This window comes from Muscardinus avellanarius, assembly GCF_963383645.1.
Source record: "Muscardinus avellanarius genome assembly, chromosome: 10".
Classification (NCBI taxonomy): Eukaryota; Metazoa; Chordata; class Mammalia; order Rodentia; family Gliridae; genus Muscardinus; species Muscardinus avellanarius.
Window position 1 is genome coordinate 101,586,778 of NC_137796.1, and position 23,907 is coordinate 101,610,684.

The 23,907-nt window shown below is 47.9% G+C and overlaps 1 protein-coding gene across 1 annotated transcript in view; it reads right to left on the bottom strand.

The window, feature by feature from the left end:
* Window positions 1–410: 410 nt before the first annotated feature.
* The window catches only part of ERCC4 (ERCC excision repair 4, endonuclease catalytic subunit), a gene marked incomplete at both ends in the record, with an annotated part of 29,091 nt that continues 5,594 nt past the window's right edge, over window positions 411–23,907 (bottom strand). Inside the window, 9 exons of the mRNA XM_080704322.1 lie at window positions 411–1,144; window positions 3,797–3,909; window positions 10,903–10,995; window positions 13,281–13,872; window positions 16,858–16,968; window positions 18,217–18,345; window positions 19,254–19,434; window positions 21,445–21,652; window positions 23,044–23,239. Coding sequence (XP_080560448.1) covers window positions 411–1,144; window positions 3,797–3,909; window positions 10,903–10,995; window positions 13,281–13,872; window positions 16,858–16,968; window positions 18,217–18,345; window positions 19,254–19,434; window positions 21,445–21,652; window positions 23,044–23,239 — 2,357 coding nt within the window. The remainder of the gene's footprint in view (window positions 1,145–3,796; window positions 3,910–10,902; window positions 10,996–13,280; window positions 13,873–16,857; window positions 16,969–18,216; window positions 18,346–19,253; window positions 19,435–21,444; window positions 21,653–23,043; window positions 23,240–23,907) is intronic.

Sequence of the window (23,907 nt, forward strand, 5' to 3'; positions counted from 1 at the left end):
GAGACAGGAGGACCACGGGTTCGAGGCCACCCTAAACGACTTAGCAAAGGCCCTCAGCAACTTAGTGAGACCTACACTTTAAAATAAAACACAAAAATAGAACTGGGAGTAGAGCTAGGAGGTAGAATGCCCCTGGATTCAACCCTCAGTACCACAGAAAAAAAAAAAAAAGAAATATACCAAGACTGAGCCTGGCATAGACAGCATGGGGAGGGAGAAGCCAGAAGAGGGACAGTCAGGAAGATACCTAAACACCACGATCAGGGAGGAATCTTGGCTTGAGGTCCATGGGCCACGGAGACGGAGCACGCAATCATTTAAAGCACTGGAAAAGAAATTCACGAGCAGATAATTAGCAGCGGCCTCCGCGGCCGGCAAGGGCGGGCGAGAGGCGCCGCCGTGGAAGGGGCTCACTTCTTCGCCTTGCCCTGGGCCACGACGTCCGCGTAGGCCGTGTGCATGAAGTCGTGGAGCTGCTTGGCGTTCCCGGCGTGGCCCAGCACCCGCGCGAGCTCGTCCTGCGAGAGCGTGGCCAGCTCGGCGATGTTCTTGACGTGGCTCATCAGGGCGCGGCAGTTTTTGGCGTTGACCCCGGGCATCTTCAACAGGAAGTCCTGGGGGCCGGGGTTGTACTTTTCGGCCTCGGGGAGGGTTTCGGAGTCGGCCGTGATGGCCATGGCCGTGGCCGCGTCGGGCTGCGGCTTATTCTGTTTCAGCTCCTCAAACAGCTCCGCGGTGGCGTGGGGCGAGGGGCACCAGAGCAGCCGGAGCCGGGGGAAGTGCAGAGTCAGGAGGGCGAGCTTGGAGCTGACGTCGCTGCTGGAGATCTCCTGGAACAAGGCTCCTCGCGGGGTGAGCGAGAAGGGCCGGCTGGGGTCGAACTCGACGAGCAGCAGCGGGCGCTTGTAGTAGCGCGACATGGCGACGCACTGGCTGTACAGGCGGCCGTTGTTCAAGGAGCCGATCAGGTCGCTGACGCTCTTACGCTCCACGCACATCTCGGGCGTCAGGATGTAGTCCCCCACCTCGAGAGTCACGGGCTCGATGTCGATGCCCCGGCGGTGGATCAGAGACGGGAGCTCGCTGCGAAACTCGCGCATGTCCACCACGATGCTCTGCTGCGCTCTGCCCTGCTCCTGGCCACCTGTGGACAAGGAGCGAGTCCGGTCACGTCCGGGGAAGAGCTCTCGAGACGGGACGCAGCCCAGCCCCAAAGCCCGTGCCCCGCCGTAATCCGCACTTGGGAGGCTGCGACAGAAGGACGGCTGGCTCAAGGTTGGCCTCAGCCACTCGGCGAGGCCCTCAGAAACTTAGCAGGATCCTGTTTCAAAGTAAAAGAGGGATGGGGGAAGAGTTTGGAGGTAGGATGCCCCTGGGTTCAGTCTCCAGCACCACACACATACGCATACACAAAAAAGGAAAGAAAAGAAAGAGACAAAAGAAAATGTTCCTGCTTTTGACCTGACAGATGGTTACATAATACCATCTATTATTATTACATGGTATTATTCCACGTTTTTCTATCTTTTCTTTTTCTTAAATTTTCTGCACTATTAGGGGTTGAACCCAGGGGCATTCTGCCTCTGAGTTACGCTCCCAGCCCTATTTTAGTTTTCTGTTTGCAACAGGGCCTCACTAAATCGCTGTGGTCCTAAGTTACCGAGGCTAGCCATGAACGTGTGATCCTCCAGTCTCAGCCTCCCGAGTGCTGCAGGCGTGTGCCACCCCGCCCCGCTTATCTTTCAAAAATGACTTACAGAGAAGGCAGAGGTACTTTCCCTGCAACTAAGCAGAATCCACAGGAGGTGAGATTCTACTGGTTGTTCTTTACTGACAGTGACTCGTGAGCACAAACTCTTCTGCTCTGGCCTGCCGCCTGCAGCTCCCGGCACAGCCCTCAACAGACCACATCTGCGCTAGTTACGTGTTCCCCAGGCCCGGGGCAGAGCCTGGGAATGCTTCAACACAGGCGACCTTCGCCGCTCACTGAGTGAACTGCCTCAGTGGCTGTAGGGATTTTTTTTTGGTACAGGGAATTGACCCAGGGGAATTCTGCCTCTGAGCTACACTCCAGCCCTTTTTTTATTTCAGAAAAAGGGTCTCACTAAGTTGCTGAGGCTGGCCTCAAAATCGCAACCCTTCTGTCTCAGCCTTCTAAGTACTGGGATTGCAGGTGTGCACCACCATGCCCGGGTCTTAATGAATCCAAAGATGAGAAAAGAAGAATCTGGGAAAACAGGAATGGACCTCACTCTCTGATGTGCACACAAGTCACTTGAAATTGTGTAAAAAGCTGTCTGGGGTCTACAGGGCCTGAGGCTACGCATGTCTAACAGAATCCCAGGTGACGCTTGTGAGGAGTGTGATACCAAGCCTCACGTGCGGCTGTGGGCCCATGCCCAGTCCCTGCAGCCTGTGAGTACACTACGTGACACGGTCAGAGGTCTTTGCAAATGTGTTTAAGTTACACTTTCTGAGATCAGGAGGCCAACTGGATCATCTGGGTAGGCCCAAGGTCCTTAGGAGAGAAAGGAAGCGGGAGGCCCAGCAACGAGAGAAGGCACCAGGCTTTTGACTTTGAAGGTGGAGGAAGGGGCCACAAGCTAAAGAAGCCCTGGAAAACAAAGGGAAAGGGATTCTCCCCTGGAGCCCCCCTGGAGCTCCGCAGAGGAGCGCAGCTCTGCCGACAGACACCTTGCCAACAGTCTGTCCTGCCCGCAGAAGCTAAAGATATAGAGCGTGCCATTCCAAGCCACCAAATTCAAGGTAATTTGTTACAGTGTGAACAGAAAACTCATCAGAAGGCTTCAGGACTCAACCAAGAAGGGCAGTCTTCCCTCAAGGGCTGCCGGTACAGAGCCTACATACTCAGATCTACCTCCCTCCCACTGCCTTGCATGCTGCGGTCCTTCAAGGAATATCGCCACGCTCCCTGGCTCTGAAGAACCTCCCTCAAGCAAGACAGACACTCTGGGTAGAATTTCCCAAAGCACAGGCCAAGGGTGGCTTCTGCCAGAGGTCCCCAAGATGCTGCCACCGTGTTATACCCATTGAACCAGAAGGTCTACGCATTGTGGCCTGCGGGTCTAGTGTTCTAACAAGCGCCTGGGGTTACTAAGTCTACTAGGGTCTGAGGCCCAGTGTTCTGGCTGTAATCTGACCTTCCCAGAGGTTAAGTCACCTCAACCCAGCTGCTGTCCTCCTGCCTCTTGGCCAATGCCAGCAGCTGTCATGGGAAAAGGGACCCGTGGGCTTGGTGGTTGGTGACTTCTGGGTCATGGTGTACTTGGAATCCATGAGTCCTGGTGATAGGCCAGAACTTGAACGCCACACGGCAACAGGAGTGCCAGACACCTGAGATCTGGGGAGACGCCGAGAGGTGACAGAGGAGAGCAGATAGAGGGGGACCATCTGCACCCACGCGGCTCACTGTGTGTCGGCCTATGAGGTCAGGCAGAGAAGCAAGAAGAGACGGCCTGCAGCTACTCCTGGCACACACTGGCTCCTTGGAATCGAATAAAAACCTAAGCGGCACTTACCAAGGTTTCTTTCTGAGTCTCAACCAACAGCTTTGAAACTCAGTACTGGGACGCGACTCCTCCTAGGCAGGGGCCGGGAACTCACCCCGCTCACCTCAGAGGACACGGCCCGTGCTTGGCGGGACTCGGGCGAGGCTGGAGTTGGGGAGCGCGCTCCTCTCCCTGGCTCCAGCTCTGACTTCCCGCGTGCGCTGAGGACAGCCTCAGAGCCCCCCAGCCTCCCCTGTAACACAGGCTCCAGGCGGGGGCAGACTCACCGGCCTTACGGGTATCGGCAGGTGCGTGCGCCGCCACCGTGCCTCTCACCAAGTCCAGGCTGGTTTCGTCTCTGCCTTCTCTCTCTTCAGGGACAACCATGCTGGCCTTCTCCCTGGGGAAGAAAACATTTGAAACTTTCTCTGGACTAACTTCAAAATTCTAGGTGGGAACATTCTGACAGTTCTCACATTCAAAGGGCTCTCTGTGTCCCCAGTGGTAAAGGAGAATACAAGAAATACATTAGACAAGCCGCAGGTGCAGGAAGCCGTACGGACTTCTTGGCTAGGTCCTACTTCCTGTTTCTCTAAAGTAAACAAATGCTGTTAATTCTATATTCAAGTACTTTGAGACAAGAAAGAAGTAGGTTAAGAAATGTCTGGGCATGGTGGCACACACCTGTAATCCCAATACTTGGGAGGGTGAGACAGGAGGACCGCAGGGTGGAAGCCAACTTCAACAACTTAGTGAGGCCTTCTGCAACTTAGTGAGACCTGTTTCAAAAAAGAAATATTTTTTTAAAAAAGAGCTGGGGTGTAGCTCATGATAAAAATGACCCTGGGTTCAAGCTCTAATTAAAAAAAAAAAAAAAGCCACAGAGAGATTACTGAGGCTTTCTGTAAGGCTGAAATCTTATTAGCACTTAAAAAAATTTAAAAATTATATTCAATTGTTTTCTGGGCAATCATAGAGAAGGCTTAAACAATCAATGAATAAGAAAATGAAACCACATACATGATAGAACTTTGATTTAAAAATCTCCAGGCGGGAGGCCCCACTAAACACCCTCAATTTTAAAAGAAAACTAAAGTTAATACAAGAAATCAAATTTCCTTCAGAGATTAGAACAGAAATCCAACCTGTCAGGTTGTACCTTAGGAGCAACATTCACTCCCACTAATGGATTCATGGAAAACCCTACGGAGTGTCCCTGCGGGCTGTGCTGGGCACCTGGAGATGAACAGGACGGGAATGGGCCTCATCGTCAAGGTGGTGGCCAGCATCTCACACCCTGTGGGCCAGGGGACCAAGCAATCGTGACCACGGTTTGCACTCAGACCTACAGCCTGCCACGTTCCTCAGCGATGGTAGAGTGCGCCTGGTTTGCTGTAGCCTTGTTTTCCTGAACCACTGGAGTACGTCATGATTAACTCCTGAGGCAGCCAGGGCGCGGTATGCAGTCTGTGTCAGGTCCGTCGGGGGAGATGCACGAGCTGGGCCTCCCCGTCCCTCCCTGAGCGGCTGAGCAGAGGGCATGAGGACGCCTTCCAGGCGCCGTGGAGCCCGTGGACCGCAGCAGCAGATCTGGGCAGGTGGGCCCGCCAAGACCAGCCACTGCCAGCTGGGGGCAGGACAAAGATTTTCTGAAATCAGACCCGATTCATCACTCTGGATAAGTGACATTTTAGAGCACCACTTAAAACACCACTAGAGAACAGGAATTATACTTTTACATTTCACACTATCTGAAACAACCTACAAATGCGCAGCAGCAGGGCCCGGGGTGGGGGGAAGGCTTCTGTACTCTCCTTGTCACGCACGGCCACACCAAGGGTCCCTGATGAGGCGCCCTTCGCCACAGCGACGGCTCGGCAGCCACCCCTCACCAGCTGTGGCATCCACTACGCTCTGGTTAGGACGGAAGGCAGACCATGCTAGAAAATTACTGCGCGTGCCTGTGATCCCAGTACTTGGGAGGCTGAGATAGGAGGACTGAAGGTTTGAGGCCAGCCCCCGCAACTTAGCAAGATCCTATTTCAAAGTAAAAAATAAGCCGGGCGTGGTGGCACACGCTTGTAATCCCAGCCCTTGGGAGGCTGAGACAGGAGGATCGCACAGGTTTGAAGCCAGCCTCAGCTACTTAGTAGACCCTGTTTCCAGATAAAGTATAAAATAGGTCTGGGAGTACAGCCCGGAGGTAGAAAGCCCCGGGGTTCCACCCCCAGTACCACAAAATAAAATAAAATAAAATAAAATAAAATAAAATAAAATAAAATAGGGCTGGGTGTAGTTCATAGGCTGACTACCCTGAGTTCAGCCCCCAGTACTACTAGGGAAAAAAAAGATTGCTCTTACACTTTCTTTTTAGCACTTGGGGTTACTAAGTTTGTTTTTGTTTTCTGTCCCTTTATTTTTGTTTATTTTACTAGCTAAACCAGACCTCCCACCTGGCCGTCCCCATTTCCTGATTTAAACTGTCATCTGTGAGGCGCTGAACGGCACCATGGCTGGCGAACAGGTCCTGGCTGCACACCGCGCGGCTGGAGCCACCAGAGGCCTTGGGCCTCGATTTCTTCATCTGCAAAGTGGGGACATAATGAATAAACCCTGCCTCAAAAGACGGCGAAAAGGGAGCACGCAGTATATGCCAGACACACAGAGCAACCGGTCCCCACTGTGACGGACGCTGGGCTCCTCGTCACGGGGCGATGCCGTCCCGGGCTGGCCAGGAGCACACTGAACACGACGGCGGCGGCGCACTCAGATGGCTCCACAACGGGCCAGCTTCCGAGAGGAAGCAGCAGCCGTCACTGGTGACACTAGGTCTTTCCTCTTACCCTGTAACTCCAACTGGTTCACCGCGACTTACCGCTAGCATAAGTACCCGCTCCCTCGCCCTCACCACCCAGCCCAATCAGCCAGGTTCCTCTATGTGGCAAACATACAATCATGAAAAGCTAGACTCCTGTTTCCAGTAAAGTACTAAAGTTTCCCGTTTTTGCTGTCCTATTTCCAATGACATAGAAATCCTCTGGGCCACATCGTACGGAAGGAGGTGCTGTTTCAGAAGTCTATCTTCAAATGGGCGTTATTCAGGCCCTCGAGTTAACTTATTTGTGACTGCATTTCCTAAGAGTAAAATTTCAAATAATCGCATTGCTTCCTTTGAAAAACAGTGGCCTCCTTAAAACTCTGCATGCCAAGGATTTTGGAGCAAGCATTTCTGCCCACGGAGCGTTTTATTATCAATACTTAGCAGCGCGATTGGTTTTCTCTTTCTCTGTCATCTATAATCTGCTGGTCTTTAATCCAGCTCAACAGTCTTCTCACTGCCAGTTCGCCGGATTCATTCCTTTCTGGTTATTTTAGGTCCCAGCCCAGCTTTGTGGTCACACCATCACCCACGGAGGTCTTGGCAAAAGCACAGCATCTTATTCTCATATTAAACTTTCTTCTAAGTGAAGGCAGGCGCGGGACAAATGATCTTTCAGCAAAGCACCTCAAATGTTGTTTTGTTTTTCAAAATAAACACCTCTCAAGTTCCCCAAGTTTTCTGGGAAAGTAAATATCTTAAGATTCTAAGTAGTGTGACCATCTGATTGCTGTGGATAATGGACGATCTTATTTATAATGAGCGGGCAATTGCCATTGAGAGCTTACGAAACAAAATGTCAGATGTTAGATAAAGTTACATTAAAACCTGGTGTGGAAATATTGTATTGGTTGGAACAGAGGAGAGCACCCATGTTCTGGGTTCTGCTGGGTGACGTTTCTGGTACGCGAGGGCTCACCCACATGCCCTCATGAGCCCTTGATGTGCAAAATTACTTGCATAAACCAGAAGTGGCAGAGGGTCCCCAACACCTTACCATTATCCACTCAAAGTATCCTTTTCTAGATTATGTTCCCCATGTCCCAGAGCAGAGGTGGCTGCGTGGCCAAAGTGTGAACCGAAAGCCCACCCCGCGGACGCCGCCTGTCGGTCTCCCAGCTCTCTGACTGCAGCACTGTGCGGAGAGACAGTTAACAGTTAAATGGACTCTGCACACTTCCAAGAGAGGTCTGTTACCTTGAGGCTGGCCGGTTGATGAGCCATGAGCCTGTGGAATACTCTTCCTGGAAGGAGGGTTTCTGAATGCTCAAGGCCTCCGGCCACATGAACCCACATAATCAGACAGCTCATGCTGGCGACGTGATTACAAGGTGATTCTCGGTCCACATCTGTTTTTCTGGGGTGGGGTGGGGGCGCTGGAGTTAGTCGCGTGGTACCTCGTGTCTGTGCAACTGAGCCGATAAAAACTGGACGCCGAGGCTCAGTGCGCCTCCGCGGGGCGAGGACACCTGAACTTCCCCCATGCACCTTTTCTGTGCTGATTTAACCTGTATTCTTTTGCCGTAATAAACCTACTGGGAGTGTAACCCTTTTTCTGACTCCTGTGAATCCTTCTGGTCAATCTGTGAGTCCCCGATGTGAGCACCAACAACCCGATATGTGCCCATTTGTACGCTGGTCACAACTACTTTCACTGTAGATAACGAGGGCAAGGCTGCTTTAAGAGTGGAAGAGCCGGGTGTGGTGGCGCAGGCTTATAATCCCAGTATTCGGGAGGCTGAGACAGGAGGATTGAGGTTCACGGCCAGCCTCAGCTACTTAGTGAGGTCCCCTGCAACTCAGGGAGACCCTGCCTCAAAATATAGAATAAAAAATAGGGCTGGGGGTGTAGCTTGGAGGTAGAATGCCCCTGGGTTCCACCCCCAGTACCGCAAAAAAAAAAAAAAAAAAAAAGGCACCGACCCACAGCCGGTGTCACTAACTGATTCCCCTCCTAGATAGCTCTTGAATCTGCCTGCCCTCTCCATTGACCTCTTCTTGGTTATTCCTCTCATCAGTCCACTGGCCTTCTGACTGGCTTCCACGCTCACCATCCCCAGCCCCGTGTCAGAGGAGAGCAGCAGGCACGCCCAAGCCCCACTCCCTCTGAGGACCCCGCAGTGCCCCGGGCCGCCCTGAGGACCGTCCCAGCCCTGACTGGGCCTCCTGCACTCCCGGTCCCCGGCCCCTTCCACCCCATCTGCCTGCTAACTCCCACGCCTGATTTTTAAGAACTGGCTTAAACATCCCGGCCTCCAGGAAACTGCTCTGACCAGCCGCTGGCCCGGCCCGGGCCCCTCACTCTCCTGCGGCACCATTTTCTTCTACCTGTGCTGTCAGCAGCCCTCAGAGAGAAACTCCTGCATCTGACTTTTCCACGAGAAGCTAAGCTCCGGGAAGGCAGAGACCTTTTCTGTATCATAGCAACCTCGGCGCCGTCATCTAATGTTGGGCCTGACAAACATTAGGTACAAATATCTCTTTACTGTGTGAACCTTGGGGAGTGAAGTCTAGAAGGCACAGGAAGACGGGGCCGAGGGCTGCCAACAAGAAGAGGTCGTCTGTGTATTAATTGCTGTGGCTTAATACTATGTCTGAAATATTAAAACACACACACACGCACGCACACACACATACACACACACAGCATATAAACAATCCCACAGAGTGCATTAGCACAAAATATATTTTCAAGGGCTGGGTGTAACTCAGTGGTGGAGCACTTGTCTAGCATGCATGAAGCCCTGGGTTCAATTCCCAGAACCTCATAAAAAAAAAAAAAAAAAAAAGAAAGCAAATATATATTCATCGGCCGAGAGGACTGAGCGATAACTGGTGACTAGTGGCCAGGAGAATTCTTGGTCAAGGCATGTCTCACAATTCCAGAAGATTCAAAGAGCTGAGAACTACTGTGGCCACGCTGAGCCCCTACAGGGGCACGCGATAGGACTGATCACATGCACACCCATTTCTAGGCCTCTCGCCTGCACTGACTAGGCTGTGTGTGTGTGTGTTACACTGAGAACCCACAGCCAGCGTGGCAGGATGGCTGTCTGTTATGAAATTCTGTCCAGTGGCCCGGCCGGCAGACTGCCACTAAAAATAGCATCTGTCCTCTGGTTGCCGGTGTGCACTGCCGTGTCTGAGGCTCAGAAGACACGCCTGGCCATCCACCCAGTGCAGGCCGGGGGCTCCCAGGCCTCGCTGTCTCTGGCTCATGGTGCCCGCTCCAGCCTTGGCCCGGGCTCCTGAGACCCCTCCACCGGCCCATTTCCCCCACATCAAGCTGTGTCTCCCCGCAGCATTGCCAGTGGGCAGTCGGCAGTTTCTCCAGCTGCCCCCTTTGGGGATGGGGACGGCCAGCCAGTTTGTAAGTCTCTCATGAACATTTTCCCCATGCTACACTGAAAAGCATTTTCTACTTGGATTTGGAACATTACAGATACCCATCATCGAAAACATACATGTACGTCCAAATGAACAATACCTTAAAATTTTCCCAGTGGTTCTGCTGATGGTGACCAGAACTGGCTGGGCCATAAATGTGTCCCCAGTACAGGGCCTGGGAGTCTGTAGGGAGCCACCCTCCTCCACACAACGGAGGCTTTACAGGAGGGAAAAATCATAATTCAAAGGGAAGGGAAGACTATTGTGCGTAAGGTGGGAGGAGAGAGATTTAAGAATATATTTTACACAGAGGTAGGTTTCGTTTCAGTAGCGTTTCTGATGTTTATATTACAGTTCTTTATAAAGAGAGAAACAGAGTTTTCTTTATCACATTTCTAATACAGGTTGGGTACCCAAATCTGAAAATCTGAAATACAAAATGTTCCAAAATCTGAAACTTCTTTTGGCACTGGGGATTGAAACTAGAGACATTCTACCTCTGAGCTATACCCTTTTATTTTTTAATAGTGTCTCACTAAGTTCCTGAGGGTCTCACTAAGTTGCTGAGGCTGGCCTCAAACCTGAGATCCTCCTGTCTCAGCCTTCTAGGTACTGGATTTATAGGCATGCGCCACCACACCTGGCTAAAATCTGAAGCGCTGAGTGCCAACATGATACCAGAGTGAGAAATTCAACATCTGACCTCAGGTGATGGGTTGTAGTCACAATGCAGGCTCACTAAAACACCGTCTAAAGTCACCTTCAGGCTATCGTGTATTAGGTATATAGAAAACATTAACCAATTCTGTGATTAGATTTGGATCCTAATGCTAACATATCTTATTAGATACAGGTCAACAGTCCAAAATCTGGGAAAATCTGAAACACTTCCCAAGCATTCCACAGAAGGGGCACAACCTGCATTTCAATATCTGAACCTCTGAAGAGCATCTGAAGGTGGTTAGAGCGGTGAGGGTGAGGGGTAGGGGGTGGGGGGTGTGGGGGGATAAGGAGGAGGCATTACTGGGGACCCTCCGCCCACGGCCCCTGGGTGATCTCCCCCAGCCCGGCAGCCCCTGGCCTTGGGCCGTGTGGGTGTGACTTTGATGGACACCATCGCAGGATTACCTTATGAGTTTTTCAAAAGCTTCCTTTTCCTTCCGCAAAGCTGTGAGGTAGCGCTGCTCCTCGGTCGAGCCTCCGTAGATGAGGAAGTACACCCTGCAATGAAGGCGGAGGGCTCTGAGGGCGCACAGACACCCTCAATCCCCGGAGGGGCGGCAACCCAGACAGCTCACACGGCAGATGCTTGACTAAGAGCAGAAGGTTCCGTTCACGCTGAGCTGCTGAAACCCCACCCGTCCAAGGTCTCGTTACCCACGAGGATTTTTAAAAAATTTCTTTCATCAAATAGAGGAACAGAGTTTAGGTAAATAGTGAAATATAACTAGAGGGATAGTTTAATTCTTTCCTTATCAACAAAAGACACACAATCTTAGAGGCCTCTTTTTTCAACTCTTTTCTTTGCACTTCTGCCAAACAATCATCGAAAAAAGTTGGACAGCAGTTATAAAAGTCGGCTTGTGAAAGTTCACATTGGTGAACAATAAGCAAATGAAATCGATGTGACCTTTATCTTCACAACACTTTCTCCGTTTTTTCCCATGTTTTAACAGAGTCATCACATATTTTGTATAAACACATAAATGGAAAAGATATATGGATTATGTCAGGCATCTCAAAAAAAAGTTTTTGTTTCAGTGGTATTGGGGATTGAACCCAGGGTCATTTTGCCTCTGAGCTACATTCCCAGCCCTATTTTATTTTTTTTTTAATTTTGAAACAGGGTTTCATTAAGTTGCAGAGGCCTGCACTAACTTGCTGAGGCTGGCCTTGAATCTGTGATCGTCCTGTCTCAGCCTCCCAAGTACAGGGATTACAGGCTTGCACCACCATGCTGGCCTCAAAACAATTTTTTTTATCTTGTCTCAAGTTGAGAGTGCTGAATTAAGTACTTCCCCTCCTTGGTATTTTTTCCTCTCCCTTTTACCAGAGGTATTTTTCTCTTTTCACCTCAGTGTTTGTTCTAGCCTTTATCTTCCTCCACTGTATTTCTTTGAAGTGCAGATATGGGAATGATCACTGGTAAAGGAGCTGAGAGACCCCAGCACTCCCTGTGGCTGGGGCCAAGCCACCTGCCTTTTCTGGGCCTCAGTTTCCCGCCGACAGAGCAAGTGGCTGGACTCCCAGGTGCCTTTCGTTCTGATCCTTTGATTCCAACAGGACACTGTCCCCTCCTCAGACTGGAGAGGAGCTTGGCGTGCAGGCTACCCACAGAGGTGAGAGACAGCAAAGTGCGGACCCGTTTCCAGCCTGCCATGGCTCTGCCGCTTCGTCGCGGCTCTGTCTCCGCGTCACTTGGGTCCCAAGTCCTCCACTCACCTCCACACTGAAAGGCTGCGTTACTTAAACTGCTAACAGGGTTTCCCTTGGCTCTGTTTTTGGTTCAGACTGAGTTCAGGATATTAATTTTGCTGTTTATTTCCCCTCAGATAAAGAGAGGGCCAGGACACTATATTCTTTGGGAGGCAGTATTTTCTCATCTGATATTTCTTAAAGCTCAAGAAAACTGGGTACAACAATTTCCATAAACACCTTAGTTTTATATGGGTGCAATTTGGGGTTCCTTCTTAAAATTTACAAGACATTTCAGAAGATTAAAAATTACTCAGCCATGCCGGGCGTGGTGGCGCACGCTTGAAATCCCGGCATTCGGGAAGCTGAGACCAGAGGATCGCGGTTCGCAGACAGCCTCAGCTCCTTAGTGAGGCCCTCTGCAACTCAGTGAGACCTGGTTTCAAAATAAAGGATAAAAAATAGGGCTGGGGGTGTAGCTCAGAGGTCGAATGCCCCTGGTTCCATCCCCAGACCCGCAAAAAAAAAAAAAAAAAAAAAAAAAAAAAAAAAAAAAACTCAGCCAAATCATAATTAAATTAACTTTTGGTAGAACTCAGAATGCTATAAATTCCCTAAACGTTTTCAGATACAGTGCCCCAGAAGCTACAAACCAACACGTAAAGGATACGGTATAGAATAAACAGGACTTATTTGACATCCGCCCTGTGCAACTTTCCAGATTCATCAGATAGCAAAACAAGGCTTCAACAGCCTAGCGAGCACCCTAACAGTGGAGTGCCAGGGATGAGAAGAGGTGCTACGTGCTAAGAGCCGTGAACTGAAAGCTCTTTTTTTCCCTTAAGCACTGGGGACAGAACCCGGGGGCATTCTACCTCTGAGCTACACCCCCAACACTATTTTTAAAAATTCCTTATTTTGAAACAGGGTCTCACTAAGTTGTGGAGGGAAGACCTCACTAAGTAGCTGAGGCTGGCCGTAAACTTGTGATCCTCCCATCTCAGCCTCCCAAGAACTGGGCTTACAGGCGTGCACCACCGCACCCGGCAGCCGAACACTTTAAGAAACAGTCAACTTTCTCTACCACTTGCCTTAGAGGTTTGCCGGGCCTGCTCGCCCTGTAGATCTCCAGCTGGCGGACGAAGGTGAGCTCGGCATCGTAGAGAACCATGTATCTGGGCTCCACTTCGTGGAGAACCCGCGTCAGAGCATAGGGGTCGCTGCAGCCCAGAAGCGGGTGGATGATGGTGAGGGGCTCCTTCAGGATCCCATATGCAGCATCCGAGGACAGATTCAAATCGAATTCTTCGTGCTTGATTTCTTCCAAGCCGCTGTCTGGGCTTATTTCTCTAGGGGCACTCTCCTCGACGCCGGCCTCCTCCTCCAGGTCCTCGGCTTTTCCTATCATCTGGGTCAGAGTCAACCTTCGCTTTTTCTTCTTGACAGCTCTCTCTCTGGGGGACGCCCGCTCTTTGTTTGGGGGCTCTTTGGGTCTTTTCTTGGCTTTCGCAGTCCTCTTTGAGCCGTCCTCCTTTCTCAATCTCACCCACACGTCCTCGGCTTTGCCGTCTTTGTCGAAGGTCTTCCTGTAGAGCCTCAGCAGGAAGGCCTCGGCCCCGGCGGCGAGGTAGTCCCTCAGCTGGGAGCACGTGCGGTCATCGCTGGCGCAGATGAGGACTTGGCCTACGAGGAGGAGGAGATGCGATCATGCTTCTGCGGCCCTGTCTGTCCCCGCGTCCCCTCTCCCCTTCCTCCAAGCGGAAGGCACCCGCCTCTTATGAAGGAGCCACGATGTGCAAATTGTTTAGAAGGTCTGAGGTGCTAAGCCCCTGGCTTCCCTGCTTTGGCAGAGTGATTGAAATCTTTGGAGTGAAGCTGAAGCCAAAACTTTTCTTTCTTTTAAATGGTCCTGGGGATTGAACCCTGGGGCATTCTACTTCCAAGCTATACTCCCAGCCCTTTCTTGAACATTTTTGAAACAGGGTCTCACTAGGTCGCTGTCCTTGAACCTGTGATGCTTCTGTCTTAGCTTCCCAAGTACTGGGATTACAGTGAGCTACCACACCTGGCTGAAGCCAGAACTCTAAAGAGTCTATGGAGAGTTTAGCTATGGTAAATGGTGGCTTCTACAAAGCGCATCCTCCCTCCCTCCCCCCCCCCCCCCGCTCTCTCCTGGGGGTTCAACCCAGGGCATTTTACCTCCGAGCTATACCTCCAGCCCTATTGTTTATTCTTTATTTTGAAATGGAATCTCACTAAGTTGGGAAGGGCCTCACTAGCTGAGGCTGGCTGCAAACCTGTGATCCTCCTGTCTCAGCCTAAGTACTTGGATTACAAGCATGTGCCACCAGGCCGGGCTCTTCTTAATTAATAATGTTCCAGAGGATGTGATAGTCAAAATAAATTCCAAATGGATTGCAAAGTCAAGTGCTAAATATTAACTCAATAAAAGAAGTGACTGTTCTTCATCTCTCTAGATAAAGATGATTTTCTAGATTTAAAACCACTGGTAGAGTTGGGTATGGTGTCACATACCTGTAATCCCAGTACTTGGGAGGCTGAGACAGGAGGATTGTAGGCTCGAGGACAGTCTCAGCAACTTGGTGAGGCTCTCAGCAATCTAGTGAGACCCTATTTTGAAATAAGCATTAAAAAGACTGGAGAATGTAGCTCAGAGGTAGAATGCCTCTGGGTCCAATATCCAGCAGCACGTGTGTGTGCATACACAGACACCCCCCCCCCCAAAAGCAACAGAGGCGGTCAGGGAGGTAACTCACTGGTAGACAGCTGCATGTATGAAGCCCTGGGTTTGAGATCCTCAGCACAACAAAACAAACAAACTAAAAGACACACCAGTGGCAGAAACCTGAGAAAAGGCTGTTATCTATACTTTGACTTTATAAGAATTAAACACCAGAATTTCAAAAGGCAAATACAAGCCAGGCGTGGTGGTGCACACTCGTAATCCCAGCATTTGGGAGGCTGAGACAGGAGGACTGAGGCTCGAGGACAGCCTCAGCCACTGAGTGAAGCCCTTTGCAACTCAGTGAGAGCCTGTTTCAAAATAAAGAATAAGCCGGGCGTGGTGGCGCACGCTTGTAATCCCCGCGCTTGGGAGGCTGAGACAGGAGGATCGCGCAGGTTCGAAGCCAGCCTCAGCTACTTACTTAGTGAGGCTTTCAGCAACTTAGTGAGACCCTGTTTCCAAATAAAATATAAAATGGGTCTGGGAGTATAGCCCGGAGGTAGAAAGCCTCTGGGTTCCACCCCCCTCCAGTACCACCAAAAAAAAAAAAAAAAAAAAAAAAAAAAAGAATAAAAAATAGGGCTGAGGGTGTGGCTTGGAGGTAGAATGCCCTCCATCCTTAGTACCGCAAAAAAAGAAAAAAAAAGAAAAGATGAAGACAAAAACTTTATAAAGCAATTATGATAAATGTTAATATCTTTACTGTGGACATAGTGTATGTTGGTCAAGGACACTAACAAAATTCACAATAAAAGGAAATGTATTTGAGAAAATGGTGAGATTGCTAACTGTCAAAATTCAAAACAAGATAACTTCTCCAATCAAATTAATAAGATGGTAATAAAATATGTGCACAGACATAAGTTCTTATGTTGCTAAAAGAAATGAAACTTTATGGAAATCGGTGCAGTAACATAACTTTAAGAATGCTAATGCCACTTGACCCGTTAATTCTATATCCAGAAATTATGATCTATACTGTGATGTTAACAATGTGAACTAGGAAATATTTGAAAGAAAATCCCCTCGTGTTAACGTCAGCGGCCGGAGGGGACTCTTCCCTTCTCCCTTTCTCTGCGGTGAGCGTCTCTGACTCTGGGCCTTAGCTCAGGGCACTGTGGGTTCAGGGACGCTAACAGCAGTGTGTTTATAAACCTCAGACTGAATGCTTGCCTTTATCACTTTGTGTGAAGGCTCAATGCATATTTTTTTTTTTTTTTTTTTTTTTGTGGTACTGGGTGTGGAGCCCAGGGGCTTTCTACCTCTGGACTATACTCCCAGACCTATTTTATATTTTATTTGGAAACAGGGTCTCACTGAGCTGCTGAATCTGGCTCCGAACCTGTGCGACCCTCCCGTCTCAGCCTCCCAAGTGCAGGGATGACGAGCGTGCGCCAACACGCCCGGCAACACATATTTTTAAAATGTGGTTATCTTTCATTTTGAAAGTTCTGCACCTGGCTTCATTTTTCAATTCGTAGTTGGGGTCTCGTCCCCTGTGCTAATCCCCCAGCATCCCCGCTAGACAGCAGCAGCCTAGGACCTGGACGGTTTTCTAGGGCTGAGTCACCGTCCCGCCACAAGAGAATCTCAGTTTCTTTGGGAAGATAACTTCCTGAGGACAGAGAACAGAACATCCGCTGTGCTTGTTTCTGGTGGACATAGATGAGATTAGCTGAATCTTTAAATAGAAGCCCCAAGAACCCAACCAGTAGAAATCCCGCTGCATGAATATACAGTGACTCGACACGGCAAAAGTCGATCAAGTGAGCAGAGCGGGGTTGCTGCCAGCATCCCTGCTCACTCGCCCTTGCTTTGTCTACACTCCCAAAACAAGACAGCGAGTTGTGTTTAAAAAGTGGGTGGACTTAAGACTCGTGGTGAGGTCCTGGGAGCCGCGCCGCCGCGCCCTCTGTCCCTACCTGGGCCGCCCAGGGCTTCGCTCTCTTTGTTTTCCGCCTCGATTTCTTTCAACACTTCGGTGAGCGCCTCCCACTTGGGGTTGCTTTCTAGGACCAGCTCCTTTCTTGTTTCTGCACAGAAATAAAAGACGACGTGTGATAACATTCTGGGTGGCACTATTTACGCATAAAGTATCTTAAAGGTTTTTAAGACAACAGGTAACACGGGCATCATTCCAAAAGGCCATCCCTTTGAGCTTCCTTCATTTGGCTAGGGAGAATCTGCTCTTATGAAAAGTCCGACTTACAGCCTAAAAGAAAACTACTTCAAATCCAAACCAATATGGGTTATGGAGGCCTTGAAAGAAAGTTATACTCATGGACATCAAAAGGAGATGACTCTGGGTTAGTGGTCAACCTGTGACAACTTATAAGTGATAGGGACAGGGTGACAGTATTTATTTACTTATTTGTTTTTGTGGTACTAGGGATTGAACCCAGGGGCATTCTACCTCCAAGATCCACCTCCAGCCCTATTTTGTATTCTTTATTTTGAAACAGGGCCTCCCTAAATAGCTGAGGCAGGGCATGAACCTGAGATCCTCTTGTCTCAGCCTCCCAAGTACTGGGATTACAAGCGTGTGCACCATGCCCAGCTGACAGTATTTATTTCCAAAATCCCCACAATTTTCAAAATCCTGCACATGGATAATAGCGGATAACAATCATACTTTAAGGGCACTATTCACACACTGAGACAGATCTTTAAGCTAGGCAGAAAGCAAGTTTTACCCTTATTCCATGCCTTAAAAAATTAGTGGTATTTGATTCTGGTAGATAAGTGTTAGAATAAAATCCAGTGCCTCACCCTAGTCTATTTACATTCTTAATGGGCTGGGTGTGGTGGCGTAATCCCAGGGTTTGGGAGAATAAGACAGAATGATGGCAGGTTCAATGACAGCCTAAGCAACTTAGTGAGGCCCTGTTTCAAAATAAAATATAAAAAAACAGGACCAAGGGTATAGCTTAGAGGTTGAATGTCTCTGGGTTCACCTTTCAGTAACAAAAAAATAAAAAGAAAAAAAAGATGTTAAAATGTTCCACTAAGACTTTATTTTGTGAAGTTTTATTAAAAAATAATCAATTTATAGCTCTTATATAGCCATTCTTGACTGATACTTAGCTTCTGTTACTTGAGTCCTCTGATAAGGATTCCAAGACTTGCCGTGCTAAATACTTTCAACATATATCACCTGTGCTACATATAGTATACACATACACATTGACATATGGCTGAGAATTAAAGTTACACTTTAACTCGGTATTTCCACACTCAATATTTAAATAAAAGACACATTTAAAGATGTGAGCCAAAATAACCTTGTCCTTCTTTCGTCTCCATTTTTTCAGACATTTTGCCTTTTTTATTCATCTTGGCGTCTGGGATGTGGTAAACTCTTGCTCGAGCATTCACGAACATGGAGGTGCTGGAGTCAAGAAACAGCCAACCTAATGAGAAAAGAAAAAAAAAAAAGCCTCAGTGTAGGGCTAAGTCCCAATCGTCCCAGACGGCCACGTGACCTACATATTCAGCTCGCCCTCCTTCCTACCAAGCGCTCCTCCTCTCACTGGTGCGGCCGTCATCACTGGCCATGCTAGTGATTCTCCAAGCACCAGTGGTCTGTGGCCTCCTGAGGGTCCCCAAGATGTTTTCAGTGTCAAAACTTTTCTCATAATAACACGAAGACACTGGCTTGGTCACTCTGTCACACCTCTCAGGGTGGCGCAAAGCCGCGTGGGGGTAGCGCTGTCCAATCCAATTGTGGAAAACCAGGGGCAGGCACACAAAGCTCCCGCAGTCCCTTCATTCCTTCACGCCTTTGTACCTTATTACTCAAGAAGGTCCCCAAAGAAGCAGTAAAATGACTGACTATATTAACTCTTGACCCTCGGGACCCAGGGTACTGGGGTTTGGGGGAAGGGTGCAGTTGGCAAGAAAACAAGATGGTGGCCAGCCGTGCACGCACTACCTCCCGGTAAATCTCTTCTTTTCAGTCTTCAACACTAGCTCCTGTCTCTTTGGGGAAAATGAATTTTAAGTTCCTAACAATGAAACTTCCAGAACACAACCTATTTCTAAGTTGGAGACTGCCTGTATTATATACGGTCTTTTCTAGAAATAAAATTGCCCGCAATGGATATGAATATTTATTATTATATAGAACAGAAGTTAAGTAGGCGGAAACATTAGCTATCAATAAGACCTACATCCCTGTGCAATGAATACAAAATGTAATTTGAGACCTTAGCATAGAACATGTAGTTGAATATAGCACTCCCCATACCTGATGCCCCCCCCCAGCTGACACTTTATTCAAATCGGCTCCTAGAATAATGTTAGTATTTTTATCTCACACCTGAATTCTGACCAAAAGCCTTTTCTGTCGCTCTCAGAGATTCCAGGAGATTCAGAAATGTGACACAATCATACTGAGAGAGATACTGCAGCAACGTTCGCAATATCTTCAAATCCTGGACCAAGGATTTAGTCTTGGTTCCAAGCTGGTGCCACAAAGGGTCCAGATAATGGCGGATTGTCTAAAACAAGAATAAAATTTAGTATTGCTGACGTCTGTTCCATATAGTGATTCATATTATAAACTATACCTTCAAAAGAGATTGCCCCCTCTATACCTAAAAATGGTTAAAATGGTTAATTTCATGTTATGAACATTTTGCTACAATCAAAAGCCCAACATATTATCCCCCAAGTTAGTGGCTAAAAGACTGCAATTCCTACAGTTCTAATGATAATGTTTAAATTTTCAAAAATAGAGCAGAGTGTCTTACTGCTACAATCTTTATGATCAAATGGACACAATCTATCCTTATACATATTTACATTATAATCAAGAGAGAAAAGACCTGATGATATCAGAAAAGCAGGTGTCTGTTTCTCTGAACAGAAGCAATATTTTTGCATGGCAGCTCACCTAACAGATTTGATACTGAGCAGGAATAATATGTGGATGACGACATAATTTACAGTCTAAACCAGGGCATTGTGAGTAATTACCCTAGGACATGGCGATACTGGGACTGTCCTAGACAAACTAGGTCACAGAACTACACGTCTCTTTTGTAAAGAGATCTACGAAAGATTAATTTTTTTAAACAAGATGCAAGCAGGCTATGTCTCTATTGAGATGCAATTGCTAAAAGAATATCTAAAACAATATTTTGACTTGCTATCCAAGGAATGAGACAAACAGACATCTAATGTAAGATATACTAGGCTATCTTGTTTTTTCTAGGGACATATATAGTCTATTCAAAGCATGGGGATTTTTTTAAAATCACTGTACACTAAATTATAACTGAGTTTAAGATGGAGGAAGGAATAAAGTACATTTTTTTTGTGGTACTGGGGATTAAACCCAGGGGCATCCTACCTCTAAGCAACACCCTCAGCCCTATTTTACTTTTTCTTCTGAAAAGGGTCTCACTAATTTACTGAGAACTTCACTAAGTTGCTGAGGCTGGCCTTAAGCCTGAGATGCTCCTGTCTCAGCCTCGCAAGTACTGGGGATTACAGGCATGCGCCACCATGCCCGACTTATGAAATTAGTTTTATGTATCAATATTATAACATAAACTGGCTTTCTGAAAAAAAAAAATCAGAAGAATACGAAGTATCACTATACATTATTTCCAGTGACACGGAAGTTGATTCAGAGTTTAAAAGAGCTGCCTGGAATTTTTAAAAGTCAGCATTTTCTGGATCTGCAACTCATTACAGTATTTGACATTTATATACCTGTATTAATATTAATTTATGGTGAAAACATTAGAATAAAAATTCCTTGAACCAAAATCTTACCATTTTCCCAATTCAGAATGTAATTTTAAGACAGTAAGTTTCACATTTCTCAGTAATGAAAAGGCTTCCAAGTTATTTATTGCAAAAGAGAGAAGGTAAATTCATGTACAGCAATGAAGCATTATTACGTAAACCTCTTCTACCTGCAGATATCCAAATGTTGTCATTTCAGAGGAAAAAAGTTACGTATACTCCTTTGGATTACAGTTCAAATGAGAAGTAACGTCTTATTATATAGCTGCAAAATCCAGAGTTATGCTGTCATGGCAGGCCACATAATTTACTGATTTGTTTTCTTGTTGTGTGTTGCTGGGGATTGAACCCAGAGATGTTCTGCCTCTGAGCTACACCCCCAGCCCAGGTTTTTCTTTTTAGAACAGGGTCTCATTAAGTTGCTCAGAGCTTCCTCCCTAAGTAGCTGAGGCTGGCTGTCGACCTGCGAGCCTCCCCTCGCAGCCTCCCAGGTAGTGGGGTTACAGGTGTGAACGGACCTAAGCTGCGTATTTTACTACAACAATGACTTTGCAGTAAATCTAAGCAGCAACGTTTAAATCACTGCCAACTTCCTTCTGGAATAATAGCAAGTTCTTAATAAGAACACTGCCAATATAAAATGATATAAAATAACTTGCATATATAAAATATATATGCAATATAAATATAAAAATAACTTGCATTCCCTAAAATGATAACAAACTCTGCTTAAAATAAAAAAAGAAAAAGAGTACCTTGTCGAAAGGCTTCCCGATGGCATTTTCCAGGGACAGGTCGTCCACCTCCAGGGATGGGTTATGGCACTTCAGCTCCTTCAGACACGCGTTGAGAATGTCCAGGATGGCGGTCTGGATGGCTAGCATGGCCGGCGTCATGGACACGTGGATCTCCACGACTTCGGGCTTGTGCTGTTCTAAGAACGAGTGGACGGCCACATGGAACCTGAGGAGACATGTGTCCTCTGGAGCTGCAGCAGCTACGCTAAGTGTGGGCCCAGGTTAATAATAGTTTTGCAAATACAATCAGGAAGCCAGCAACGTGGAAAGCGGGTTGACAATGCAGCCCAGGATGCTTTGGGGCCAGGCCTGGTGGTGTGCAGTTGTTGGCCGAGACGGGAGGATCGCAGGACCAGCCTCAGCAACTTGGTGAGATCCTGTTTCAAAATGAATACAAAATAGGGCTGGGGGTGTAGCTCAGAGGTGGAATGCCCTGGGTTCAATCTCCAATAATCACTCCCCCACCCTCCACCAAAAAAAGAACACTTTGGACCTCTGTGAATACAAGTTATTACTCAAAATAAGGCAGGGTCAGCAAAGTATTCTTTGAGCCAAATTCTGGGGCCATTTTTATAGAACATCACATGCCTACTACCCACTGTTTTTATATGGGCTCTAGTTTTTATTTTTCTGGGAAACTAAGAATTGAACGTGAGGCCTCACACATGTTAGACAAGCACTCTATCCCTGAGTTATAATCCCAGCCCTTTTTATATACATACCTACATATATATATATATATATATATATATTTTTTTTTTTTTTTTTTTTTTTTTTAAAAAAACAAGAACTTGCTACATTGCCCAGGCTGGCCTCAAACTTGCCATCCTCCTGCCTCTGCCTCCCCAGTAGCTGGGACGACAGGCCTGTGCCACCACGATTAGCTGCTTTTGTGACCGTAACATTAGAGATGAATATTCGTGGCTGACTGTGTAGACTGTGAAGCCCCAAGTATTTACTATCTGGTCTTATTTTTGGTGGGAAGGGAGGGGGGAATATTCTACCTCTGAGCTACACCCCAGATTTATTTCATTTTGAAATAGGGCCTTGCTAAGTTGCCAAGGCTGGCTTAGAACCTGTGATCTTCCTGTCCCAGCCTCCCAAGTACTGAGATTACAGGTGTGTACCACTACCCCCAGATAACTATCTTGTCTTTTACATGAGAAGTTTGATCTTTTGGTAAGACACCATCAAAAAATAATTCTCAAATCTCTCTCTACTTTCAAAAGAATCACAAATGGGTAAAATATATATTTTGGTACTAGGGGCTGAATTCAGTTTTTTTCTCTTTTTCTCACCAAGTTACTGAGGACCTTGCTAAGTTGCTGAGCCTGGTCCTGAACCCGCACATCTCCTGTCTCAGCCTCCCAAGTACTGGGATTACAGGTGCGCTTGACCATGCCTAGCTGGGTGACTGCCTATTAGTATCTGGATACGGCTGCCATGAACCTGCCTGACTCCCACCAAGTGCAGTGGAAACGGTTTTACATTGTGTTATATTCTAGTGCAACTGACTTACAGCAGACCCTCTCACAAGCCACGTGCCACCTGGCTTACCTTGGCCACAGGTACAGCTTCTTCACAAAGAGATTTCTCATGACCCTTTCCACGTGACAAAACCCGGTGTCGAAGGCGACGGCATTGTCGGTGAAGGCCTTGATGAAACCACGCTTGTTTTTCTGGCGGAAGAGGCGCAGGATGAAGGCTTCTTGACAAGACTCGAGAATCCTGTGGGCTCTGTACACCAGGACGCCTGGGGGTGGGGGGCAGAGGGTACGTTACAGAGCGGCGTGCCATCCGCGGGCTCACCTGCCTCTGTTCACCCCACTTTCCTGGCGCCCCTACTTGAGCATGGGCTGGGACCACTCCAGGCTGGAAAACAGCCAAGGACAGCTGATGTAGATCAGTCTTGTGGAACTTACAGTAAGTGGTATGAGTAAAATATTTAGTATGCTGTAAATGCTAAGGAAAAAATACACAGTGGGTGGGAAAAGGAGAGAGAGGATGAGGGGTGGTGGCTGAAGATTTGGCATAGGGTGGTTCCCCGCGCTGGCACAGGAGACCTGAGAGCCTCCAGCCTCCTGACCCTCTGGGCCCAGAGTGGATGGGAGGAGGGAAATGGAGCAAGGGTGCCTGCCTGGCTGCAGACGAGCAAAGCGGGTCGCTGATTCTCTGCCCATGAAAAAGACATGGTCTACGCAAAACAGCTGCATTTTAGGAGTTTAGTCAACATCTGCACCACCTGTTCGATTAATTCAATTTTCAGATTTGGAATATAATCAATTGGGAGGTACATTTTTTTTCTCTTTCTTTGGGTGGTACTGGGGTTCCTGGAAGCCCTTCTACCTCTGGGCTATACTCCCAGACCTATTTTATACTTTATTTGGAAACAGGGTCTCTTAAGCCAGTGCGGCTGGCTTC